Raw genomic sequence first — 27390 nt, 5'->3', positions numbered from 1 at the left:
GCTGAGACAGGAGATTGCAAGTTCAAGGCCAGCCTAGGCTACATAGTTCTGTGGTCATGAAAGACCAAATTCCAGTAATGGGTACAGACAAGGGGCCCAAGAAAGCTGCTCGAGCCACCTCTAAGATTTGGTCCTTGCTGTCTCTCTTCCTAGACAGTGGTCCTTCTGCTGTCCTCTCACTGTTCAGATTTTATTCAATTGTCTGGTTTCCCTTCCTTTCTCCCTTGAACTGTGTAATTTCTAAAAAGCCTTCCTCAGTTGAGCCATAATATTACACATTTATCTCTCTCGCTAGTGTTCATTCTGCGGCTTGAAGTTAGAACCTAGGCACTGTTCTTGAGCCACAGCCGGCTTCTTTGGTGCTTAAGTGGAGATAAGAATCTCTCTGACTTCCCTTCCGGGCTGGCTTCGAACTGTGATCCTCTTATCTCAGCTTCTTGATTAGCCAGGATCACAGATGTGAGCTACTGGTGCCTGCCTCTAGCAATCTCTTTTTAAGGCCTCTAAACTACAGGATTCTAATCTGTGAGTTCCTGCCATATGCCCAGGATGAGAACATTACCTGCTGGACAAGGAATTCCACAATGTGTTGAGTAAGTGTCCAGTTGGATACACTCAGCCTGGCCTTGCATATGGGCAAAGGAGATACTGGGACCAGACCAGAGACCTCACTGGGACTGGAGCCATGGGAGTTGGACTAGCAGTTCCAGTCACCGTGCTGGCTCTCTCCTTGGTGTCATCCTATTGGTCCTTGAAGGACAGAAGGAAGAAGAGCTCAGTCTGATTGGTAATTCCAAGAGCCTAACAGGGAGGCAGGGTTGAGACAGCAGCCCACTCCCTGACCCTTCCCCAAATATCACATCATATGGACATGGTCTCCTCGGAGGCTGGGGAGCACTGTCAGATAGGAAGAGGGCCACAGAAGACATTGTGCAGATGTCATTGACATTCACTCGGCTCTCCGCCCCCCACCCCGTAACACACCTAGCTATCTCTGGGTGAGGATTAAGGCCTCTTCTTGTGCACATTCAGCACTGGCTTTCTGGTCATTTTAAGATTCCCCACATCCTCACCTCTCCACTCACTGCCTCGTGTACTCTGAGGAGCCATAGCTAGACAACCCGGCTCTGCATTTTCCCTCCTCAGCCCTACAGCCCAGTTCCTTGAGGCTTTGTAGTAGAGGCGAGTGACACCAGAACCGCCAGAGTCTCCAGCCACTCCCCGGTGTGTCTACAGGCAGGGTTAAGAGGCCAGGTCTACTGCAGCAGAGGGGGCTGCAGGGAAGATGTGACGGGGATGGGGACGGATGAAGGCCCTGAGTTGGCATTTTCAAGTTTGTGTTTTAGACAATTAGGAGCTGAATTATTAAAGACATTAGAGGCTGTTTTTAAGAAAGCATGAGTAAGCAGGGCTAGCTCACGGCAGCGCACAGGATCGAAGGCGATCAATGCAAATAAAGGCTACAGTATTTACTCAGATGTCAATGTATGCGCCAGCCACATAGGGGTAGCTGACACAGGGGGTCCATGCCAAGCACCCCCCGATCAGACTGCCTGGAGGTGCACAGCTTCCTCTCTCCATGACCCCTCTGCTCCCCGAGAGCCAGGCCAGTGGGGTGTGTGACACCCAGAGTGATGAGACCCCCTTGGGCGTCAGCTCTGGAGTCAGACATAGCTGGGCCTGACTAGTGTGACAACACCAGACAGGCAGACTGTCAGCTTCCTCCAGGCCTCATCTGTAACATGTGCTAGTGGCCTCTACCCTGGTGCGTATGAGCAGGCTCAGGGCTTGTCAACGCATGGTAAATGCAAGCCCTTCTAGCCTGGGCCAGCCAGGGCCTCAGGTGGCCTGCCAGAGGTGGTAACAGACACCTGACATTCTGGTCTGATGCTGGAGGCTTGGCATAGATAAAACAGGATCCACTCATGTCTTTGTGGTACTCTTTAGTATGAGATGGTTCAGCACTGAGCCAGGAACATTAACTGGGCACTTAGTATGTGCCAAGAGCTCCTAAGCTAATTACAGTGTCGTATTTAATCCTCACCGCAGCCCAGGGAGTTAAGTTCTTCTATCATCATGCTTCCACTTCAAAGACAAGGAAACTGAGGTTCAGAGAGCTGGAGTAATTTGTTCCAAGTGGCAATGTTGGTAAGTGGGAGAGCCAGGACTCTGGTCCAGGACTCTCCACCTTCTCCAGGAGCCTCTGGGCTACATGGAGACCCACCTATTCTTTGCTTCCCCTCTCCCCCTTGCAGCTCCCCTCTTCCTTTCCAGTGTCACCAAGAGGTAGCCCTCTCCAGCCTCCATGACTGAGGGTACTTCCCGTGGGCTGGACCGATGGAGATCCAATTGCTGCATATGAGACTCTGGGATTGAGGGGCCCCACAGGCCAGGGTGACCCCATGAGCCGGCAGATTTCCAAGGACCCTCTGTGGGTTGAGAATGCAAGAACATAGCCAGCCTGTGTGTACAGGCACAAAGATATAGATTGCGAAGATGTTGAATACACACACACACACACACACACACACACACACACACACACACACACACACACACACACGTGTGCTAGATGCAGTCCCAGCTCTTGGCTTGTGCCCTTGGATTTTACAGACTAGAACACTGAAGCTATGTGGAGTAAAGGAAAGGGCACTGTTGGGATTCTCAGACTTATAACTCTGTTCTCCTTTTAGCCTCAGTTTCCCTATCTCTGAGAACTCTGCAGACCTGAGGTGAGGGCTCAGAGAATGGGGGAAAAGATGATATTGGTTGTCATTGGAGGCCATTTTCATGTCCCAGGGAAGCTTGGGGTGGGGGGCTGCGTGTGTGTGTGTGGGGGAATCATAGGGATAAATTAGACCAGGTCCTTGCTTCTCCCCAGGGGGTTTAGGAGCCATGAGGCCTCTGACCAGTATAGAGTGTCAACAGGTCCCTAAATACCCCCCAGCTTAGGCCTGGCCCCGTGAGCCCAACCATAATACATTTCCAAGCATTTTTGGGGTGATTGCTTGGGGTGAGAAGCTCAGAAGGGGTCCTGAAGGGTGGGCAGGGAAGAGGAAAAGCTTTTCTGAAGCCTTCATCCTTGTCAACGGACCTCAAAGACTGCTCTGCGACAGGTTCTGTGTAGGTGCTTTGGCTGGGTACTGACTGAGATACATGCATGTTCATGAATGGATGTGGTGTGGATGAGTGGATGGATGAGTGGACAGATGGATGGATGGACAATTATCACTCTAAGCCTCTTCCTTAAAGATGGTGATAGTCCCTATCCTGCAGGGTGGGCTGAAAGCACAGATGCAGGCACTAGCACCTTCTCTGCCCAGAGCACACACTCTTCTTACTCCAGTTCCTTCTCACCTTGAATACCCCCTTGCTTCCGCTGCCCACAGATGTACACAGAAGCTGGACATGTTGCTCCACTCTGGGGCAAGTCCTCTGTGCTGGGGACAGGAGAGGATAATTTCCTTGGCTCCCTAAACCTCTCACCTGGCCCAGGGACATCCGTTGTTCAATCTCTCTGCTCTCTATACTCCCTGCTACATGTCTGCAAATGTATCCTCTCATTGGCTTCTTTTCATAAAACTTATGGGGATGCATTGAGTTCTTGGGCTTTCATCCCTGCTGGATTATGCCGTGTGGCCAGCACTCATCAGCCATTTCTCCTTTGGTTACTCCTTTTTCCTTTCATTCATTCATTCATTCAGTCACTCACTCACTTGCCCACTCATCCACCCTGGCTGAGCAGCTGCCCCTCCTTGCTCCAGCACTCTGACCCAAGTGCTCAGCCTACTTTTCTTTGTCAACACCATCTCCCAGCCCCCTGAATGTGGCAACCCAGGTCTATAAACCTCACTAGCAGAGCTGCCCCTTGTCCTGAACAGAGACAGAGAGGCTTGTCCTCTGTGGGGTCCAGCCAGAATACTACTTCCCATCTCCTCCCAGCTACCCCCTGTCACTCAGCCCATCACTGGAACCCCCTCCAGTCTTTCAGCTCAGCTTTGTCCAGGCAGATGTACTTGGCTGTGATCTCGTGGCTTTTAAAAACTCTTCACATTGTGACTTTTTAAAAACCCTTTGCAGCCAGGCATCAGAGGCTGAGATCTGAGGAACTTGGTTCAAAAAGCCAGCCTGTGAGACTCTTATCTCAAATTAACCACCAGAAAACCAGAATCGGCACTATGGATCAAGAGGTAGAGCACTAGCCTTGAGCTGAAGAGCTCAGGGACAGCACCCAGGGCCCAGAATTAAGCCCCGTCAACAGCAAACAAACAAACCCTCTTTGCATCTAATTTACAACATTGGGGGCATTAAATTTTTTTTTTTGAAAAGCCCCAACTATCCATTGTCCTCAGAATTTTCCAGATGGAAAAGTTGAGTCCAAGAAAAGGGAACAGGTTTTATTCACTGATTCTGCCTATCTTCATCTTCCCTCACCTGAGACCCTCCTTTCCCTGAGCCTGGAGGCCAGGAGCCCTGGGTCCTGTGGCCTGGGAAGCTTTCCTCAACTAGACAACTGAAGCCACTCTCAGCCTCCTCACACATAGGGCGCAGAGTGTGGACTACCCACCACGGAGCCCTGACGTCTACATTGGACGGATGTAAAGGACAGCAAAAGAAGGTCTTCCTAGGACCTAATGACCCCCACCCCCCCACCATGCCGGCGATTTTATGGGGACAAGAACATTGCTACTCCAAAGAGGCTAACATGATCCAAGGGGACCAATGTTGACTCCCGCTGCCCCCTGGTGGAAAACTGGGGGAATGCTTGGCAAGAGAGCTTTAGCTGGATGGGAGTCAAGGCCTGCAAAGCCTGGGGGCATTTTCCTCCCAGAAAAGGGGAAGCCCCAGCTCAGAGCCAGGAGGTTTATCTCCATTATCACCAATCCAGCCATTGTACTGGCCCTGTACAGAAGCAGGCAGGTCTTTTCACGTACCCCTGACACAAATGTCTTAAGGAGTAATGATGCTTCAGGCTATTTCACAGCTGAGGAAACTATAGATCAGAGAGGTTAGAAGCAATTTACTCCACAGAGAATGGCAGAGATAAGTTCCTGTTAAGAACTGGCAATAAAGTCAGAGCATCTAGTGACCTGTGAGGTCCTGTCAGACCATGGTCCAAAATGCCCAACGAGTACCTGATGCTCCTGGGAGGAAGAGTGAGTGGTTCAATCAATCAATCAATTCTGATACAGACAGCTGTAAACCTGAAAAGCCAATGAAATACAGTGATTGCTTCTTGCTCTGGCAAAGACGACCCCTCAGGGGGCAGTAGGTGGAGGAGGGTCCCCCAGTACTCTGGATTTTTCTCAGTGTCTCATCACATGTGTCTCGGGGTTCCCTGCTGCCCACCCCCTCCCACCCTCTTGGAGCTTCCTCCTCTTCTGTATCAGCTTCGTCATTTTTCTGGCTTCCTCGTTAGGAGTTCAATAGAACCTGTGTCTATTTGCAGGAGCAAGATATTTTTAACCTATCAGAACGACGCTTTGACAATTCAAGCCAGATGTGCCTGGCTTTGTAAGTAACAGCCAGATCTTGGTTGCCTTCAGCCCACAGCTCTAGCCTACAGCTCCAGCCTCTCCCCCAGCATATCCTGCCCTGCCCCCCCACCTTGGGGAGCACCAGGGGGTGGGGGTCAAAGCTCAGGACTCCATCTCCTTGTGGAAACATCCAAGTATTAGATGTGTTTTTTTTGTGTGTGTGTGTGTTGGAATTAGGCAGGAGTCTCAGCAGCCAAGAACAACACAAAGATGTCCTCAACAGTTGTGCAAGTCACACGAAGGGAACGGACCCTTGTTTGTGACTCAACACAAAGATGTCCACACAGCTCTGCATGTCACACAAAGGGAACGGACCCTTGTCTGTGACTGAGCCCTCTCACTCTCCTGAAGGGCAATTGTGGAAGACTAGTTTTTCTTTCCTTTCCTCATCCATGGATGCTTCAGTCTCCACCATTGACTTGTATAGCCCATAGAGGTCAATGTGTCACCGCGTTTAGGGTATTGCAGCACTGGAATCTCTGACACACAGCTGGAAGAGGTCAGGGTGGGGGCAGCCAGAGTAAGGGAGTGGCCTGAATACCACAGAGTGGGGGCTGCGGATCTCCTGAAGGCCTCCAGGAAAAGAGCTGCATCCATCATCGAAGTGCTATATCCTTCCACTGAAAATCTACCAGTGTGGGGGAGGGCTTTGGACCTGGAAATCAGGTCGAAGGTCAGCATGTGTCTCTAATGGGAGGTGGCACTGGCCAAGCCACAGAAATACTTGCCACACATGGCAAATGGCCACAAGATCTGCACAAAATGTTGTCCAAGAGTCACAGAAGGGCCACTTGTGAATCTGCTCCCCTGAGCTGGCTCCCGACATCAGTGTTACACACCCTTCTTGGGTCACAGTTGGCTCACATTCAGCCTTCTCTGGGCTTCCTCTGTCTCTTGTTCCTCCCCACCCCCACCACCTGCCATTGGGAAAGAGTGGAGAAAATATACTAGCTAGCCCAAGCCTTCAAGCACCCAAGAGCCTGCAAGTGTGTTCCGAAGGTAAAAGGCGGTGACATTTATGAAGTCACTAGGTGATGTGGCCTCTTGTTTATTGTTTACCCTGTTGCCTGTGGATCAGGCCTAATGATAGACAGACAGAACTTTACCAGGGTCAGGGGAGGTGCTCTAGGAGTCCCAGCTGCCTAGGATAGGTGACCCTGGCTTGGTGACCTCAGTTATCTCCCTCTGCTCTGTCCTCAGTCCTCACCAAGAAGTAGACCCAGGCCCCCATCTTCAAATTCCATGCTCCCTCAAAAAGACCTCACAGGGAGGGGAGACACAGCTAAGAAATATGACTGGTCACAGGATTCCCTTTCTTCTGACAAACTGGAAGGCCTGAGGTCACTTGAGCCAACCAACCGATGCCAAGCTCTATTTAACTTCTTTCTGCAAACCTCTATTGAAGCAGAGGCTTGCCTCTCAGTATTGCTTCTCAATATTTGAAGCCATTGTTATCTCATGGAATGTTTGGACCCATGCTCAATTTTATGTCTTTATTCTTTTTCAAGTGCTATTTGTTAATCTGAATATTAATGGACTAGGCTCTGTTGTGGGTGCCTGGGGACAAGGCTTTCACCCCAGAGAAGGAGTGAGGTTGGGTGATTCTGGCTTTACCCATTATCTATAAGTAGGTCACTGTCATGGTGGACTTCTTCCCACAGCCTAAGTGGCTTTCTGTGTCACATGGCTACATGGAATCTTCTCTAGTTTTTACGCGTTTTAATGGAGATCATGACTGCTTTAGCCTGTGTCCTTTTGAATCCCTCCAGTATCAGGACAGGACCAAAGAGCCCCAGTGTCCTTGTTCAAGGCCCCAAGTGGCTTCTGGTTGCCCTTTCTCAGGATCTGAAGCCACTAACACCACCCTTTCCCAAGCTGCCTGCCAAGGGCACTCCAGGTCTCTAAGGCAGGTCCTGCCTCCTAGTTCCTCAGGCTAGGCCCTGGCCATGGTCCTGCTCAGCTCTGAAAGAGGGGCAGAGGAAGCCAAGCGGAAGTGGCCTGCTATGGAGTCACCTGCCCCCAGATCCTTCCCGGGCATGAAGAGTGGAGACCAGGGAGGGAGGGGGTGGGGGAAGACTGCCCTGTTTCTCTGCCAGCCCTCCAGCTGGGTAGGTTTCCAGGGGGCTTTAAAGGCGGTTCTGAATCAGGAAGATCTTTGTAAGGTCTCAGTACACACTCACTGGTTCTCAGTTTTCATCACAGAGGCCACACTGTTTTCATGGAAGAGGAGAGAGAGGTGGCAGCGGCGGGGAGGTGGGGGACATGCCGCGGGGTTCCCAGTAAGGGAGGAGGCAGGAAACAGGGCCAGGACAGTGGGGCTAATGTGCACCAGGCCTGGCAGACCCGGGACTCCGAGAGCCTCCCACTCCTCTCTCTCCGCCAGGGGATCTGGGTCTGTGCACTCAGAGAAGAAGCTGATCTCCCACTCCCTGCTCACAACTTGGGGAGCCCTAGCTTTGGCCTGTATGTCACTGTGGGGCAGGGCAGGACTCCAAAGCTGGGGAGGGGGTTCCAAGTCCTCCTTCCCCACAAGCTGCCATTCTGCCCCAGAGGAGGGCACAGTCCCGGGCCCTGGCCCAACTCCCCAAAGCATTCCTCACCTCGAGCCAGGTTCCCAGAGATGAAGCGGAAGAAGAAGGTGATGATGTTGCCCAGGTGCTTTCTGCAGCCTCGTGGGCACTCGTGGAGCCGCAGACCAGCAGCAGCAGCTTCGCGGCGTCCAGCCATCTCCCGCCCCACTCACTGGCTTCCTCAGCTGACCTCTCCCACCAGGCGCTCAGCGCCTTTTGTTGTTCTAGAACTTTCCCTCCCCACACCCACTACAGTTTGGCCTCTCCCTGTCTCTGGGTCAGAGTCTCCCTTTGCTTTCTTGTCTGTTTTAGGCCCTTCTATCCCAGGCTCTCTATTCCCCTTCAGCCCAGTCCAGGGCTGGCCCAGGACAGCTCCTTTCAGCACCTGGCTCCTCAGCCTCCAGGATCCAGAAGTCCACTGTCGGTGAAGGTGGTGGATGGCTGGAGGCTGGGAGGGGAGGGTGTTGCTTTGGCGCTCCCAGCATCTAGGGGAAGGAGGAGGTGGCACTCTTGTGACTTTCAGCTGTGGGTGTGATCTCACTGCAGAGGGGCCATTCTGCAGCAGGGGCTGGAAGCAGCCTGCCCCTGCCTCATCTCCTGGGAGAGGAGGGGCAGAGCCATGGCTTTGAGCTTCCTCGTGACCTCGGACCTCTGACTGCTGACCTGGCACCCCAGCCCACCCAGTGACTCTGGAGAGTGGACGGGGGAGGTAGGAGGAGGTCCTTCTGGGAAGATGGATCTGACCACATGCGTAACCAGGGCAGGCACTGATACCCCCTGGGCATTTACTGGGCTACTGTATGCTTGACAGCCTGCTGAGGTCCCTTGGCCACTACATAGGCTTCTAGTAATCAAAGCAGCCTCAAACTACAAGAATGCTCATCCTTTATTCCTCTCCTGGCTTTTCCCCTATAGAACTCACATTCTGTTGCAAATGGAAATGTACCCGAGTTAAAGAACTATTATTTCCTCTCCTTCTTTCCTAGTCACTATAAATCTTCTAGAACCTTCTGACATAAGCACTACCACTTTTCCCTTCCACCACATTGCCCTTCCTTTTGCCTAGAATTAAACCATAATGACTGGAAACAAAGCCATCACCTTGTGACTATGAAGAAAAGGGCAAAGGAGCCAAACTGCCAAACTGTTGCCAGCCATTTCTAGTCCAGATGAAGTCATGATACTTGAGAGGTTTCTGTGACATGCAAGTGCAGGCAAGTGGAAGTGTCCCTTCCAAAGTACATCCTGCCATACGTCCATGCCCGTCATAGAAGTCCAGTGTTGGGTGGGCTTGCCTGTGTGTCGCTCTTTACTGAATGCAATCACCAGGTTAATGCTAGGGGCAAGCTGCTCTGCCTTGGGACTGAATAACCCGCTACATTCAGGGATGCACGACGCTTCTCGGGTAAGTTGGACTGCTCTGGAGTGAGAGCATGTAGGCCCGGATAGGAGAAGCCCATGGTCTCTCTGGCTTTGAGTCAAGCCATATTTCTTCAGCAAAGGTCTCTCTCTCTCTCTGTCTCTCTGTCTCTCTCTCTGTCTCTCTGTCTCTCTCTCTGTCTCTGTCTCTGTCTCTGTCTCTCTCTCTCTCTCTCTCTCTCTCTCTCGCTGTCATGGGGTTTGAACTCTAGGCCTGGTCACTGTCCCTGAGCTCTTCAGCTCAAGGCTAGCACTCTACCACTGGAGGCACAGTGCCATTTCTGATTTTCTGGTGCTTAATTGGAGGTAAGTGTCTCTTGGACTTTAGTGCCTGGGCTGGCTTTGAACCACGATCCTCCAATCGAAGCCTCCTTAGTGGCTTACAGGCATGAGCCACTGGCACCAGTAAGATCTCTTTATTTTATTTTGCCAGTCCTGGGGTTGAACTCAGGGCCTGAGCACTATCCTTGGGCTTTCTCAAGGCTAGAGCTCTACCACTTGAGCCTCAGCACCACTACCAGCTTTTTCTATGTACCAAGGAATTGAACCCTGGTCTTCATGCATGCTAGGCAAGCACTCTACCACTAGGCTAAATTCCTGGCTCCAAGATCTATTCTTTTTTTTTTTTTAAAGAATGTATTAACGTTGATTTTTACATCATATTTTAAATGACAAGTTTAACATACAAGTGTTCAAGGAGGGAATCTCTATTTACAATCACTGGGACTTAGTATTTAGAACTTAATCACAATTAGGCTAAGGGTTTGTATGTCATAGAAACATATTAATTTATGAAATAAAACACTATGTCTATAGAGTCATAGGAAGATCTATTCTTTTAACAAATGTTCAGTGACTCTGGGAGAAAAGCTGTCTTTTCTATCAAAGTAGGTTGTTTCCTTGTGAGAATTGTTTTTCTGAGCAGTTTCTGCTTCAGCCAGGTGGCTTGGCTCTTGTTGCTTATCCTATTCTGCAAAGATGTCATCTACAAGTAAAGAAAGAAACAGAGGAAATGCTTTGGGATAAGGAAGAAGTTTTGAAAAATTTTGTTTTTGTCCTAACTGGTTGTTTCAAAATAGAAGTAAGATGTACCTCAGATTGTTCCAGAAAGTAGCCTGGGGTGTGAGTATGTTTTAAGATTGTTTATGTACAGTTAATCTTATCTAAGTCTGCTGGTGGTCACTTTACTCTCTTCAAACTGGTGGATCAGATTGTGAACCTGAGCGTGGCCAGTCCAAGCAGAGGGGTAGAGCCTACTGTATCAGGGGTAAAAGGAGAGCAGCCTACTCTACCTGCCGTACACAGACTGGCAGATTTTTAGCTGATGGAGCACCCTTTTGCAGAAGTGAACTCTGCTTTGTCAAGTTCCTTTTGAACTGGTATCCTTATTTCTACACAACAGGCCAATATTCTGAGCCATCCGTAACAGCTCACTCCTAGGTATCACAGAGGAATAATGAGTGTGGATTCAATGTGGTGAGCCCTTCGCAACCAATGAAGACTTGAGCATCCATGTCTCATCTTGGCCCCAGGGCCTGAATGCAGGTCTTTATCCTTATCCAGATGTGTGATGGCAGAGCTGGAACCAGAGGTCCAGAAGGCACTAGCAGGTTGAATCAGCTGTTGGTTCAGATTCCCAAACACCCACCAACCACACTGCCCCTTCCTCAATGACGGGAAACCCCAGAAACCTTTTGAGAAGGCAATAAAAATGATCTAAGATTTAGAATCAGAGTGTCAAGACATGTTTACACTAATGCCAATCAGATACTGAGGTCCCCCAGGGGTCCTAGGGGGCCTACTGGGTAGAACACTACCCATCTGGTGGGCATGGCCACGTAGCCTGGAAGGGGAGAGGACAAAGAAACCAGCTGTCATGGATCCTGGGTGGTTATTAAGCATTGGTTGGGTGATCAGAAGGTGGAAGGGAGAAGACTGAAGGAGTGGTGACAAGGAAGAGAGAGATGCCTGGCAGGTGGCCTTTCCAACACCTGCTTTTAAACAAAGTGCCATTGATCTTAGCTGACTGAGAGAAGAATGTCCCCTAAGCTGCTGACCTAGCTGCAGCTTCTAGTAACCAGCCAGCCACCAGGTGGCAGGTCGGCTCTCTGCAGCCTAACAGAGAAGGAGCCACCAGCCATCCTTGCTGAGCTGACTGCTCTTTGGACTCTTGCCTGTCTGTCCTGATACTGCCAATACCACCACACAGGGTGTCCCACACTGCTGTCCCAAAGACCTGTGTTTTCACACGTTCCAGCCTGACGCTATTACCACCCCACACGGCTAGTCTCACAGGACCATCGAGGAGCCACAAATCAGGCTGTGAAATTCAGGTACTGTTTTGTCAGACCCTGGACATGCAATAAAATATGCCACTTCCCCTCCAGTCAAAGGATGACCCAGAGATCAAGGAAAGGACAAAAAGTCTCAGCATTTTTGCTTTTTGTGTTGTTTTTGTTTGTTGGTAGTACTGGGGTTTGAACACAGTACCTCATTTTCGAGTTAGGCACTACGTCTTAGCAGTGTATCTTGCCTCTTGGTTCCAATACTTTGGAGAACTTCCCTAAAGGAGAAGTCTTCCCCGAAGGAAATAATAGGTGCCAATGAATCTATTAGCTGAGCCTCATGACCCACCCCCCTTTCTATTTTGGCTCCCCCCATCACTTTGATGACAGGTTTAGGGAGTGTTAGCTCAGAGAAGAGGTTTGGGCTACTCCCCAGGGATTCTGGAATAAACTAATGATGGCCAGATTCACGCCATAGCATCATGGACAGAGAGTTCCTTTGCCTTCCTCTTGAGTGTCTTCTGGCCTAAAACTTATGCCAACCCCCAACAAGCAACAGAAGTGACACTGGGATCATTTTGGAGCCCAGGCCTAGGGTCCCTTACAGTGTCTCCTTCAACTTTCTGATATCTCGGTCCTCAATCTTCATACAGAGCTGGACTTGAGAAGCAGGTCTGGTGGCTTCAGCCACACCCACAGAGAGGCTTCCTGCCAGGTAGGCCCTTAGATGCTGGGGAGACAGCTGGGGCAAGCCAGAACCCCAAGTGTGGATCACTGAGAAGGAGGGGAGATTCCTTGAGCTTCTGAGCTGAGGATGGGTGCTTCTGGGTGGGGTGACTTGCCCTCTGCTCCTCTTCTCCTTCATAGCCCAAGTTACCCCCCACTTTCACCCTAGGCTCAGCTGAACTAGACCAACTCCCCATTCTCTAGGTCCCTGGGGACACTCGTTTGAGGCCTGGCTTCCACTCTCAGCCATCCCAGACATTTGGCCTTGCTTCAGCTGAATGGAAAAACCCTAACAACAAGGACACAGTGTCTGGGCTGCCCAACCATTGCAGGCTGAGTGTGCAGGACACTGCTGCCAGCCTGGCTGGGAGAGGATGGAGATTCACTGAATGGTACTCATTGTTCTCTCCACCCAGAGCCTTGGCTCCCAAAGAGCAGCACGGTGCCTCATTTGCGCACAGGGTAGCATTTCACACAGACACAAAGCCCCACAGGACGGCACTGGGTAGCTCTTCCTGAATGATAGGCACAGGATGTGTTAGAAATGAGAAGAGGCCAGAAGCTACACCCAAAGAAGACAAGGGCGTATAGGGCTCTTGGTGTCTCAGTCTATGGGGTCTCTGGGAGACATGTCACAGAGGCCTACACTGAGCAGGAAAAGGTCAGTGCCTTCCCCATCCAATCCCCAATCCAAGTGTCCTGCTGATGTAAGTGATCTCTTCTAGAGTCCATGAGCTCTTTATCTAGACTATAACCAGGGTGATGAGATTTACAATGCTTACTTCTGTCCTTTGTCTCTGTTGCCAGTACAAAGTGAGGATACTGAAAGCGATCCATCCCAACAATTACATAGGCTGGATTGGACTGGCCTGTACCCAGTTCTGGCCCTACCCTCTACTGCCTTTGACAAGAGCCCCACCCTTGTGGGAAAGCGACATCCTCTGAGCTGGGCAGAGCAGGCTGGAGTGCTGCTTCTTCTATTGTGACCATGTCTGCCTGGCTGGCTTTTCTCCCTGTCTATCACACTCGGCACAGCTGCTACTGTCACCAGTGCAAAGAAAGGCTCAGCCAGGAGACACACCAGCTCTAGCCCTCCTGAGCTTACTGCCTGCCAAACAGACAGACTCAGAGGTAAGGCTGGGTGTCTGCAGAATCTATAAGAGGAAAAGCAGAGCTTTGCTCCAATGTCCCCTTGCTGCCATCCAGACAACTCAGGAAGACTGAGGCCAGTTTCAAGGAACACCAAGCTGTGAATCTGAGTCCCTCAGATACAGTCAGAAACCACAACCAGTGGCTGCTCTTGGCTCTGGGTTCTCAACCCTGATAGAAAATGCAAGATCTTCCCATCCTGCTACAGAGCTCATTGGAGATGTGGCATCGTGTGTTGTCCACCAACATTCCTATCCCCTTCTCCTCTGGAGAAATTAGGGCCTTACCGGGGCCACCATAGACACTCATGTGCTAGGTTTCAGGGGCATGGGAAAGCTTTGGGGACAGGTATCAACCAAGACTGACAGAGAAGCAGGTAGGCCACTCCATCCTGGAGTAGGGTTTACAGAGAAAGATGGGGTGTTACCACATGGCAGCCTTGTCACCTCATGGGACATGTCACACGTGGGCCATGGACATAGCTTCCAGTCACTGTGATTCTGCCCAGCCCAGCAGTCTCTGTGCATGCATGACCCTAGTAAAGCCTGGGGTACAGCGTGTGTTCATTCTCCAGACAAGGAGACAGAGGACCCTGGAAATTACTGATAATGTCTAAGACAACAAAATGATGCGGCTCTCACGGGACGGGAGTCGGGCCTAGTGGTAGAGTGCTTGCCCAGCATGCACGAAGACCTGGATTTGATTCCTCGGTACCACATACAAAAAGCCAGAAATGGTGCTGTAGCTCAAGTGGTAGAGTTCTAGCCTTGAGAAAACCCAAGGACAGCACTCAAGCCCAGAGTTCAAGCTCCAGGACTGGAAAGAAAGAAAGAAAGAGAAAGCAAGCAAGCAAGCAAGCAAGCAGCTCTCAAGGTCAAGGGGTCAAGGAGCCATTATGTAAAAGGAATAGTCTGTTTGGCACACCTCATGAGTGAACATGAGTGCATGTGGCGTGGGGCATGTGATTGGGTAGATTCATGGCATGCAGGGATGGGAGGCTAGGCCCAAGTACATGGTAGGCATGGAGGAGTGTGAATGTGATGTGAGGTGTGTGTGTGTGTGTGTGTGTGTGTGTGTGTGTGTGCATGTAATGGTCCTGGGGACCGTGTGAGTCTGTCTCTTCATCTATTGCTCTGTCACCAACAAGCACAGGACAGTTATTGCTGCCAGATTCCTCCCAAACCCTCCAGAAAGCCAAGACCAAGTTATGAGTGCACTGGGCAGAACCCAGGAAGAACTGGAGGCCTGGCACCTAGCACTGCCCATCTTTAACTGTGCCTGGAGGGGCAGAGAGGCTTGCTCAGAGTCCCTTTCAATAAAGGATGTAGAAAGAGTATATGAGCTTCCCAGGTTACCCACCTCCCACTGGAGCTCAGCACCTAGTACACAGAGCAGTTACTCAGTGGGGAATGGATGTGGCTAAACAGAGGCCGATCTCCACCAGAGACAGCAGCAGCTTGGCTCAGACTGGGCCCTAGGGTGGCCGTAGAAAGGTGGACGTCCTACCTGAGCCCTGTGGGGCAGTACTGGACAGGATCCACTTGACTAAGCAGCACTGCATCAGAGCCTGGCGCGTGAGCCGTGGCCTCTGCCACTTGACACCTTCCTTCTTGCTCAGTGGTGTACGTCCACGGTCCCCCAGGAGGCTGCCATCGGATGCCTTCATTGCCTCCTGCAGAAGGAACAGGTAGAGTACCCCTGAGTCCCTGGAGAGGACCTCCAGCTTGTCTCAGGCATCCTGACATCCTAGGCCAAGTTGTCTCTTCCCTGCTGGGCCAGTCTTGTCTGGAGAACAAGATCTGCAACTCCTGTGACCTCCTGCCCCCCACCCCACCGCCACCTGCCAGGCCTCCATGGGTCTCCTTGGCTCTGCACTCTAGTCCTGGTGTGGGATTGGGGCCTGGAAGGAAAAGAGGGTCATGGGGGTTCCAAGTAGCAAAGCCAGTAGTAAACCCAGACTTTTCTATAGATGCCCCACCCTGGCACCTGCCAGGCTTTCTGAGGTGGCTGGCCCATTAGAGATCACAGCCCAGACTTCTCACGCCATGCAATAGAGATGGGTTTTCCACCACCCTTTGTCTCCGAGGGACTCCCCCTTTTCATTTTTTGCTCCTTCCCTCCCTCCCTCTCTCCTTCCCTCCCTTCTTTCTTCCTTTTTTTTTGCCTAGGGTTTGAATTCAAGGCCTGGGTACTGAGCCACAGCTCCATTTCCAGCTTTTTGGTAGATCATTGGAGATAAGAGTCTCGCAGACTTTCCTTCCTGGTCTGTCCTCAAACCTCTGTCCTCAGATCTCAGCCTCCTGAGTAGCTAGGGTTACAGGCGTGAGCCCCCAGTGCCTGGCTCCAGGGCCCTTACTCTTCCTGAGCTTTTACCTAGAGGTACGCTGGGGATAGATGAGATGCTCTGTGGGCATCTAGGAGGCTTGCATTGATGGAGCCCACCACCTAAAAACTATACCGTGACCTGAAGGAACAACACAAATGACTAACAGGAGGAATTCTGGAGGAGGAGGGAACTTGGCTGATTATGAAGAGATGATAGGACTGGAGTTTGAGCCAGTATGAATCAGGAAAGGACAGCTTAGAGTCATGGCAAAGGAGGGGTCAGAGTAGGAAGATTTGTTTTCTTATAAAAATTCTGGCTCAGAATGGCCCACTATCTTCAGTACCCAGTTGGTGGCAGGTGTACCCTTGCCAGCTGAAGTGGACTTCCTTGGCATCTATCACATCTGATTTGCTGCCTTTATACGCCACTTGCACTGGCAGCTATGAGACAGATATGGCTGGGCAATTACACATGACCCCTGGGTAGCTCCCAGGCTCTTTCTATGCAACTGTGGGGGTGAAGTGTCACCGCACAGGGACCATTTTGAGAGGTTAGGCATCTTAGCCAGCAGAGAAGGCCAGCTGAGTACTGTGTTTGGGGTATCCTTCCAGGATCATGGGATTTCCTAGGCATTACATTTAGATAGTGTTGAAAGTGTTCAGTTGTTCAGAGTAAAAAGCAGATATGCCATGGGGGTTTCTGAAGAGTCGACATCCCTAACCCACCTGGGTGTTCTAGGTGGTTTAAACAGAAATGGAATGGGCTCCAAGGAGTCTAGGCCAGTTCCAGCCCATTAGAAGGAACAAAAAGATGGGGGGCGGGGTCAGGAGCAGGCAGGACAAGCAGAAGGGGATGGTGAGGGTGGCTGCTGTTCTGAGTAGCCTTAGTCCTATCCTGAGATGCGGGCCTGGGAGCTCCACTGGCCTCATGGGACTCCTGGCCCAGGCTGGGAGGCTACTGCAGGGCCATCTTATGGAGTTGTGGGCTTAGGCTCAAAGTCAAAGCTCTGGTTGCACCTGCTCCCTGGCTGCAAGGGGGAATGGGAAAGCAACTAGCTGACTCTCTCTTCCTGCCCTCGGCAAGAAGGGGCTGTGTAGTGAGACCAAACGAAGCTACTTGTAGGAGAGGAACAGAAAGGCACCATGCCAAAGAGCATCTGATCATACAAAGTAGTATTTGTTCAAATGGATGCCAGGAAATGGAAACAAGAATTTCTTTTTTCCTTTTTGCTGTTTTTGTCTTCTTTTAGTTCTGTTTGTTTATTCATATGTCTTCGGGAGTATAAGGGGAAACACAGAAAATGGAGGGTAAACACATGCAGCAATGATACTTCCCTGGACACTATGTTGAAAATGAACTACACAACTGTAGGTGAGGATGGAGGGGAAAATCGGGAGAGAGGAAGGACAGGGATGCCACTGTCCAAAAAAGACATAGATTCTTTCTGTTTGTTTGTTTTGTCAGTCCTGGGACTTGTACTCAGGGCCTGGGCACTATTCTTGAGCTTCTTCAAGGCTAACACTCTACCACTTGAACCACAGCACCAGTCCCAGCTTTTTTGTGTATGTGATAAGAAAGAACTGAACCCAGGGCTTCGTGCATCCTAGGCAAGCCCTCTACCACTAGGCCAACACTAGGTATCCTTTACCTGCATCTGTAACCCCTCTGTAATCACCATTATAAGAAAAATTCTTTAAAAAAAAAAAAAGGAAAAAAGGGAGGCTGTGTGTGGAGAAGAGACCCGAAGATCACTTCCCCAAACTGTGGGGGTGTTCTCTGCATCCTACGGGCTCTGGTCACTGATAGAAACCTCCAGATGCTTCCTCATCATGTTCTGAGTATTCACCAGTCTTCCTGTCAGCTCTTGGTGAGGTAGCCTGCTACGACCCCTTAGCTTGCTTTCAGGTTCCTCAGCTAGGCCTCTTTCAAATCTCTTACTCAGTTACCCACTTCCCCAGCACATATCTTCAGCAACACTCCCGCATCCTTCACTTTCTCTAAGGCTGGCCCAGCAAGGAGAGATGTCACTGGACCCAGAGCCACAGCAAAGGCAGGACAGACCACCATAATGGTTAGAAATGGGGAGAGCTGAGGGTCAGGAATCAGAGCATCAAGAGAGGTGTGACACATTTTATACACAAACACGTGTCTGCACATGTGCACACACACTCACATACACCCTGCCCTGCCTGGTCAAAGAAGCACCTTCTCCATTATTAAAGATCTTATTCAGAAGAGAAATGGCCTCAATGAATAAATCTGTATTTGGGTCAAGGAGGGGGCAGCTGGTGCTTCATTATTTTATGAATTCCCAGCTGAAGGCTCATCTTGAAAGAGAAGGAGAAATGGAGTGGGTTTGAACCCTAGAACCTGGGCTAGGTAGTGGGGCTTCTGTACAGGCCCCGGCTTAGACCTAAGGACTCTCTCACACAGCCCTATGTCCAGGATCTGATCAGGGTGGGGTGGGGGAAAGAGAGCGATCACTTCCATCCCACAGTGGGTCTATCTGCCTGAAGAGGCTGGGGAACAGCTCACAGGACAGGCAGAGAGAGATGCCCTGGTTATCTTGTTGTCTTGGCAACTTCATAAGGTGGGCAATTACACCCTATTTGCAAATAAGGAAACAGCCCCTGAGATGTTTTAGAACATACCAGCAACACGCTCCCTGTCGTCTTGTGATTGCAACACTGGAGAGAGCTTGGCCCCAGGTTTCCAAAGTGGCTATTCCTGAGGTCTGGAGATGTCTCCCAAAATGGGGGACAGAACACCCAAGATCCCTGACCTTATCTGCCCAAAGCAACTGTTTATGAATGTCCTGATGCTGGTCTGGGTTAGGGTGTCCCAGTGGCTTTCTTCCTGGTGGAAAGTGAGAGTGGTGGGATGGGGTGTCCGGGTCTATGGGCTGGGTTCCTTGACTTAATTGAGGGGCCATCTGTGAGTCTCGCAGGCAATGTCTGTGACCTTCTCCCTCTTAAGGTAGTGGTGGGCGCCAAGGAGAAGGGGGAGAAGGGCGAGGGAGGGACTCAGCTTGTCTACACAGCCACATGAAAAGGGAGGCCCGTGCATGGGCCCATCAGACAGTGGGGGAGGACAGGAGGAGAGAGGGTTGACTGCGTGTCACCTTCATGAATATTTGACACTTGTCTGTCTGATGGAACTGCTAAGGAATGCTAAATAGCCAGTCCAGCCACCCTCCTCCTGACTCCAAGGCTTTCAGACACCGAGGGGAGGAAGTCTGAGTGGTGACCCCTATCATCCCCTTACTCTGCAGAACCTCTCTGCTGAGAGGTGACAGAATTAAGGCATGCTGGGACAACATAGAGACTCAACCATAAATTCAAACCCTTACTGGCTTCCTGTCACAATTTCAGTCAGATCCATCTGCCTGTCCACGTCTCGCTCTTCTCAGCTTGTTTCCACATCATTCATTGCCTGGGAAACTGCTGCTCCTCACATTGGACACTTGTCCCTTAAGGGTCAAGGCCTCTCTCCGGGGTCAGGCATGGGGAGGTCACCCCATGTACCTCTTCTCAGTATCAGCTGTGCCTCTTCATAGCACATGTCATTGAAACAAACAACTTAGCCCCTTATTCTGCTCTCCAGTGCATTTTGTCCCTTCTGCTCCCAAGAAGGTCACTCATGTGAGATCACATGTATCTACTTCTCACCACAGCCTGACACCCGAGAGACTTCTCATACCCCAGACTACAGAAAAGAAGAGCCAAGCTGGGCTCTGGTGGCTCACACCTTTAATCCTAGCTACTCAGGAGGCTGAGATCTGAGGATCACAGTTCAAAGCTATCTGAGCCCCAAACTCTGTGAATCTCTAATTACACACCAGAAAACTGGAAGTGGCGCTGTCGCTCAAGTGGTAGAGCACTAGCCTTGAGCACAAAAGCTCAGGGACAGTGCCCAGGCCCAGAGTTCAAGCCCCATAACTGGAGAAAAAAGAAAGAAAAGCAAAGAAAGCTGCTCAGGAAGAATGCACGTACACAGACATCTCAGCAAAGGGGATGTAGAGATGTCAAATAAGTTCTTGAAATGACACTTACCACTATTAGCCACCAGGGGAATGCAAGTGAAATCCACTCTGAGAACAACACCTGACAACACTCAATGCCAGCAAGGGCGTGCAGAAATGAGGCTGCTGCCCCTCGCTGCCTACTCCGCTGTGGAGTGTGGAATGCTTGGCTGCTTGCAGGTTCTTAGCAAACTAAACATACATGGGTTGCTTCCATGCAACACAGCAGCAGCAGAACTGGGCATTTGTCCCAGACAGATGAGAAAGCTCGTGCGTGAATGTTCACGGCCACTATATTTGTAAGAGTCCTAATTTGGACACACACAGGTGTCCTTTCAGTGCCTTACTGAATCGTTAGCCAAAGAGTGGTCCATCCATACAACAGAACTTTCCAGTAACTGCAACCCCTCTCTATACATTACCCTGAATGCACCCCCAGAGAATCCTGCTGACTGAAAAAAAAAAGCCAATCCCCAAAGGTTACATGCTGAATGGTTCTATTTATATAACATTTTGAAATGATAACATTTTGAAAATGGAAAAGAGATTAGAAGGCCAAGGTTAAGGACAGGAGAGAGGCAGAGACAGGGAGAGAGGCATAGCTGTGAAGAGGACCTTTGTGGGTTGAAGTGCTGTGTATCTTGATTGTGGTGATGGCTACACAGGCAACAGAATCACATAGCAAGCCAGGCTACAGGCTCATGCCTATAATCCTGGCTACTCAGGAGGCTGAGCTCTGAGGATCGTGGATAGAAGCCAGCCTGGTGAAGAAAGTCTTTGAGACTCTTATCTTTAGTTAACCAGAAAAAAGTCAGAAGTGGAAGTGTGCTAGACTTGAGCAAAAAAGCTCAGGGACAGTGCTCAGGCCCTGAGTCCAAATCCCAGTGTGTGTGTGTGTGTGTGTGTGCATACTCACATAAATTTTTTTTTGTCCGTTGTGGGCTTGAACTCTGGGCCTGGGCACTGTTCCTGAGCTCCTCAGCTCAAGGCTAATGCTCTACCACTTGAGCCACAGCACCACTTCCATTTTCTGGTGGTGGTTAATTGGAGATAAGCGTCTCATGCATGAGGTTGCCTTTGAACCTCCATTTTCATATCTCAGCCTCCTGAGTAGCTAGGATTACAGGTGGCTGCTAAAAACCACAGTTTTTTGTTTGGTTTTTTGGTTTTTGGGGTTTCTTTTGCCAGTCCTGGGGCTTGAACTGAGCCCCTGGGGCCCGGCTTTCTCAAGGCCAGCGCTCTACTACTTGCCACAGCACCACTTCTGGCCTTTTCTATTTATGTTGAACAGAGGACTCTAACCAGGGTCTTTGTGCATACTAGGCAAGCATTCTACCATTAGGACAAACTCCCGGCCCCCATTTTTTTTTTTAATGAGAAAGAAAAAAAACCAAGAAAAGCAACTGCACAAACGAGGCCCTCATGAATGGCTGGGTGAAAGCGTCCAGTGTTCTCTTTTCCTGACTTCTCTTCCTGCCTGATGCCCGCGTTGTTGAGAAACTTGACTGGAGTCACCATGGTACATAGCCTCAGGACATGACTATGGGAGGGGGGCAATGACTAATGAAAGCAGAGGAGGAAGGCTGTGGGGTCCCAGGGAATGCCTGCTGCATATCTGACAGTGTGGGTGTTCTGAGCCATGTCCCAGATATGGCCCTGGGGATCAACAAAGAGGTTCACGGCATTCCCTCAAGGGTAGAGGCTGCAGGTGGCTTATAGGACCACTCTGTGTGCACCTTGCTTGTAACCTGAGGCCAGAGACAAATCTCAGCTTCCTTCCAAGTTTTCCAGGGCCTCTGTGTGTGAAAGAGGTGGGAAGGGTGCCCCTACTGCGTGCTGACCTAAGTTTAGGCCTTTTTAACTTTTTTTTTTTTGCCAGTCCTGGGACTTGAACTCAGGCCTGAGCACTGTCCTTGGACTTTCTCAAGGCTAGAGCTCTACCACTTAAGCCACAGCACCATTTCCAGCTTTTTCTATGTATATGGTAGTGAGGATTGAACCTGGGTCTTCATGCATGCTAGGCAAGCACTCTTACCACTAGGTCAAACTCCTGGCCAGTTTAGGGTTCTTTTAAATTTTTTTTTCAGTTTAAAAAGGTCATCTTAGGCACCCATGGCTCAATCTGTAATCCTAGCTTCTCAGGAGGCTGAGATCTGAGGATCGCAATTCAAAGCCCGGGTGGGCCTGAAAGTCAGTGAGGCTCCAGTTAATCACTGGAAAACCAGGAGTGACGCTATGGCTCAAGGGGTAGAGTGCTAGCCTTTAGTTGAATAGCTCAGGGACAGAGCCCAGGCCCAGAGTTCAAGCCACATGGCTGACCAAAAAAAAAAGTCATTTTATTGAGTACCTCATCAATTGCAAAATTTGGGGTGTCTTCAGAATCACCTTCATCGTCTACCTGAACCCAATCCTGTAAAAGGCTCTTCCTCAACCTTCTGGTGAAACAACCCTAGGTCCCCTAAGATGTGTGTTTGTCCCTTGCAGCCCAATAGGAACAACCCTAATTTGTTCAGCATCAGGTGTTGGGGGAGGGGGGAGAGAAGGAGGGAGGGACCGAAATTGCTGGCTCCAAGGCAGGGCTGTTCAAGTGCTCCGGAACCCTCCCCTGTGCAGAGGTGTGGCCTCAGCCCAAAGCCATAGCAAGTGCCATGTGGCAGGTGAGAACCTACTGCTGCTATACCTCTATGACATTGTTGTGTTGCCATTCACCTCAGAGCTGTTCTGCGCCTTGTGTTGACACAACTGACGTAAAGATTCCATCTTGAAGGAATTTACATTTATAAATAAAATTCCATAGAAGGAGTTAATATTCAAAATGTGAAGGCTGGGGATGGGGCTCAGTGGTAGAGTGCTTGCCTGGCCTGTGTGAGGCCCTGCACCACAATGAGTTAATTAAATACGTGCAGGTTAATTTAAAGAAAAAAACAATCACATAGTCGGAGGCAGACAAGGCAACAAGGACGCAGGTAGCTGTTATCATCTGAATGTGATTTGTTCCCCCCAAATTCAGGCTGCAGTTTAATCCCCGAAATTTTATGTTCATGGCATTAAGAGGATGGAAACTTAATTGGACTATGCTGTTTACAGAACCTGTAGGAGTGGTTAGAATAAGTCAGTAGAGCAGACTCACTGTGATTGAGTCCAACAAACTTTATAAGGAGGAGAGAGCTGAGCCCTGGTGGCTTTCGCCTGTAATCCTAGCTACTTGGTAGGTTGAGATTTAATGATCAAGGTTCGAAGCTAGCCAGGACAGAAAAAGCTGTGAAACACTTATGTCCAACTAACCAGCAAAAAGCTGGAAGTGGTGGTGTGGCTCAACTGGTAGAGCACAAGCCTAGAGTGAAAATTCTAAAAGAGCGTTTGTAGCTGTGTGTTCAAGCCTCAATACTGGTGCATCACACACACACACACACACACACACACACACACACACACACACACACACACAGATCTCTTTACCCATCACCATGGTGTGATGCCAAAAGGGTTCCCTGCCAGGGTCTGAACCACTATTTTCCCTTAAAACTAAATAACCCTCTTGGAATGTAGCACTGACAAAACTTGTGTCCCTTGTTCCCAGCTGGGTGTCACTTAGCAGCTCCAGAGCTGAGTGGTGTCACACAGTGGTCACTTGCCACATGTGGCCATTGAGCATATGACTGCCCAAATGACTGCAACATTTGTGCAAATAAACTTGCAGCATTACGAATCTCTAGAGCATTCCATATTTACTTTCAAGAACGTTAACTAGCTCGTTACTAATACATTGGGTTAAAGACAATCTATTAACCCAAAAATCAGAAATAACTTCTTGTCTTTTATTTTCCTTAATGTACCTCTGGGGAACATTTTAAATGATGTCTGTGCATTTTGTCTTATGTTTCCCCTGATAGCCCTGTTCTAGAAGGTTCTCACACCTGCCGGATAGTTTGGGCAGCTTTCTTCCCAAGGGCACAGTTTTCTCTCCATCCTTGCTGCTCTTTCTTACCCAAGTCCCAATGAAAAAGAGTTGTTTCAGAAAGGTGACCCGATGGTGTAGAGGGGACAATGAGGCAGGAGGCCAGCTGAGGAGTGTCCCACGTCTAGGAGAGGTAGGGTGGAAGGGAGAGGCTGTGGAAATGGGGTGGAGCTGTAGTGTGCTGGGTATTTCAGATCCCTTTGATGTGGGCAGTATGGATAACTGCCACCCCAGTTACTGAGAAATCTGTCCTCACAGAGATGTAGAGAGCCAGCCACCCCTCATGGCTGGCTTCCCTGGCAGAGTTCTCGGCACACTCAGGCAGAGGTCTGGTTATGACCTGGGCATCTCATCTCACTTCATGGCTCCCCGCTTTTAGCTCCTAAGAGGCTAAGCCAGCACAGGGCAGCTGTCTCTGACCTAAGATCATGGCCCATCTAGTGAGAAGAAGGAATCATGACATTCTGGTCCACCAAGGGTGCCCTTGAGCAGATACTTTAGTGCATCACGGCTGAAGATAACCCCAAAAAGCACAGCAGAGAAAACTGAGCAGAAACATGAGTCAGGGTAAGGACAACTCCAAAGCCTTACCTAGACGGTCGAGCTGGCGGATCTCAGCTGCCTGCCCATCAGAGGACAGCTGCCCTGAGATCAGAGCCTGGGTCAGCTGGGACTGTCCCAGACAGATCAGATGTGGAGCTGACCTGTGATCACCCCTTCCTGTCCACAGGGACTCTGCCTCACACAGCACTCATTTTTGTTGTTGTTCCTTCTATTTCTATCACTGGGGACAGATGGCCAGAAGCGAGGCGGGGGTGGGGGAAGCTGTGTTGTGAAGGGCCCCTGTGGGTTGGCGAGTCAGGTTTTCATCCACTTTTGGGTAGGGCCAGGTAGCTCATCTTGTGAGAGCGCATGCTCTTGTGTGCATGCGCACGCACTCACACATGCATACTCATGCATGCATGCATGCACGCACGTACACATGCCTAGGTCTCATCCCTCAGAGCTCTGGAGCAGAAGAAAGAGAACTGCACTGTTCTAGCCCTGTGTCAGATGGCTGCAGAATTACCCAGGACACAGTTCTACTACCTCTGATAAGGAGAAGGTCCCACTAACCCAGGGACTGACTTGAGTTGCCCACTGGTCCCATCCTGTGTTACCTGTCTTTCCCAGGCTCCAGTCAGTAACCAAAAGCTACGAACATTCACATGTCTATCATGTGAATGGATGAGCAGGGACTGATGAAAGATCTCAGTCCTCTACGTCAGTGATATTTCCCTTAGCAAGAGGAGGCAAGTACAGCGCAGAGGAGCTAGGTTAGCTGTCTGAACAGACACAACCAAATGGAGGAAGGGGCTGGGGCCGAGCCCAGAGCCACTCGATTGTGAGCCAGGACTAACAACTAAGGTAGCCATGAGCCCGCCCCAGAAACCTCCTGCTGCCAGGGTTCTTCAGAGCCAAATGGTGAGAATAGGGGTAGTGTAAGGGGCCAGTTGGCTTTTGTGTGTGGATGTGAGGTACAAGGTACCCAGTTATGATACTGCTAGCCACCAAACAGGCTCTGAGCCCAGCTAAAACCTGTGAAGAAGCCATGAGCCTATTTTCTGCTCAGATGGAGAGGCTAAGGCCAGAGTGGGGCACAGTATGGGCTGGCATTGTTCTGCTGGTGCTGTTTCTGTGAGCACCCATCCTGGGAGAGGATCATATGACAGATGTAGGCACAGACATGGCACCAGTATTAGGGGGCGGGAGATTGGGGGACTCAGATCTGCTCCTGAGATCACCCATTGTCCATGTGCTAGAGGAAGAAGGGGATAAGGGTGACAGGAGAGCTGGAGACAGGCCAGCATAGTCCAGCAGCTGCTCTGCTTCACTGAGGGTGGGTCAGGAAGCTGACAGATGGGAGGGGAGGCTGGGCTGGCTGAGCTGCGGGACGGGCCCCTCTCACTGTCCTCCAGTGTCTGCTAAGCTCTCCCTTGTTTGTCTCCCTGTCACATGACAGCTCTGTGGCATTCTGAGATGTGGGCTGATCACAGCTGACAGATCCACCTGTTCAGGGAAACATCAGTCAGCTGGGGCCGTTTGCTGGCGGGGGCAGTGCAGTGAGTCACTCACGCTGCGCCCTCTTCCTGCTTGGGTCTGGGCCTCCAGTCAAAGCAAATGTGGCAGCTCCTCTCCCCACTCTTTCTTTGCTTTGGAAAACCTCTCCCCTGCAGAGGCTATGTCCTGGGGACTCTCCCACCAGAGAAATCTGGAGGTCTAGCAAAGTCAGGTGCTCCCGACCCTAGCCCAAGTTAGCAAACCATCACTGCACTCTTGTGGAAGATTGTGCTGGGGGTCCTTTCCTGCAAACTCCTGGATCTGTAGCCCAGGAAGCAGAGACAGTAGCTCAGTTGTGTGACTAATGCAAGAGATGTGTCTGGCTAGAGGCCCATATGTGTCACTCACTAGCCAGTTTGTAAGGCGCAGTGGGCCATACACAGATCCAGAGCTAGGTCTCAGGGCTGGACTGAAGCATCTCCTTTCTACCTGGGGAAAGGTATGTACCCGGCCCTGTAGTCTTCTCTGAAAACCCCTCTGGGCTGTGGAGTGAGACAGAGCAGGCTTCCAGTCCCAGCCTCAACACTGGATACAAATGGGCCTCTGTCTTCTCACCGCTAGGGAGGGGACAGTACTAGAAGCTCCCTGGTACCTGCATGAGGGCCCAGGTAAAACTCAAGGGCTCCAGACTATCTTGAAGAGAGCCACTTCCCTCTTCAGGCCAAACTGGGCTCTCAGTTACTATCTTTGCAAACAGGAAGCGAATTGGGGCTCACTTCTCACTAGTGTCCTGAAGGAAGGTTGGAAACCAAGCCAGAGAAATTCCTAACTGCCCTAAAGCCATCACACCTGGAAGCCTCATACCCACTACAGAGTAGCCCAGGTTCTGGTCTGTCCCAGCCTTCTAAGACCTTGTGGAAGGCCTGGTGCTGTGGTCAGCTACCTACCCCCAAGTCTCAGTGCTGGCTCCCAGGGCTAAGTGAGACTGGTGAATGGGTGATTGTGGAGTGTGGGGGAGAAACCAGGGTGGGGAGGGGGCAGAGGCACCTCTCCTGGGACAAGTGTCCCCACCAGGCTTAGCACTCACAGGTGTGGGATCCACTCTCATCCCTGGCTGGGTCAGACACAGGAAAGCCACTAGCAGACATAAGGATGTGAGATTCACTAGAGCCCCGGAGGCAGGTGAAGGGAGGGTAGAGGTCAGGGGAAAGTCATAATGGTCAAAGGACTCGATCACATGCACCTGCAGGTGTTGGGTCACTAACTGTGCCTATCTGGCAGGGGTAGCGGTGGCCAAGCTCCCAGAATGACCTCTAGAACTTAGGGCCAGAAAAGGAGAAACAAAGTAAGGGGAGCCAT

At 50.6% G+C, this 27390-nt stretch overlaps 1 protein-coding gene across 2 annotated transcripts in view; it reads right to left on the bottom strand.

Moving 5' to 3' along the window:
* Positions 1–27390, bottom strand: part of Kcnip3 (potassium voltage-gated channel interacting protein 3) — a 71431-nt gene that overhangs the window by 42177 nt on the left and 1864 nt on the right. For both annotated transcript variants that reach the window (XM_090336399.1, XM_090336400.1), the window contains exon 2: positions 15193–15358. In XM_090336399.1, coding sequence (XP_090192525.1) covers positions 15193–15358 — 166 coding nt within the window. The remainder of the gene's footprint in view (positions 1–15192; positions 15359–27390) is intronic.

Source organism: Megascapheus bottae, chromosome 7 (assembly GCF_031878675.1).
Source record: "Megascapheus bottae isolate mThoBot1 chromosome 7, mThoBot2.hap1, whole genome shotgun sequence".
Taxonomy (NCBI): domain Eukaryota; kingdom Metazoa; phylum Chordata; class Mammalia; order Rodentia; family Geomyidae; genus Megascapheus; species Megascapheus bottae.
Note: the sequence above shows the minus strand (reverse complement) of the source record. Positions and strands in the feature narration are given on the sequence as shown.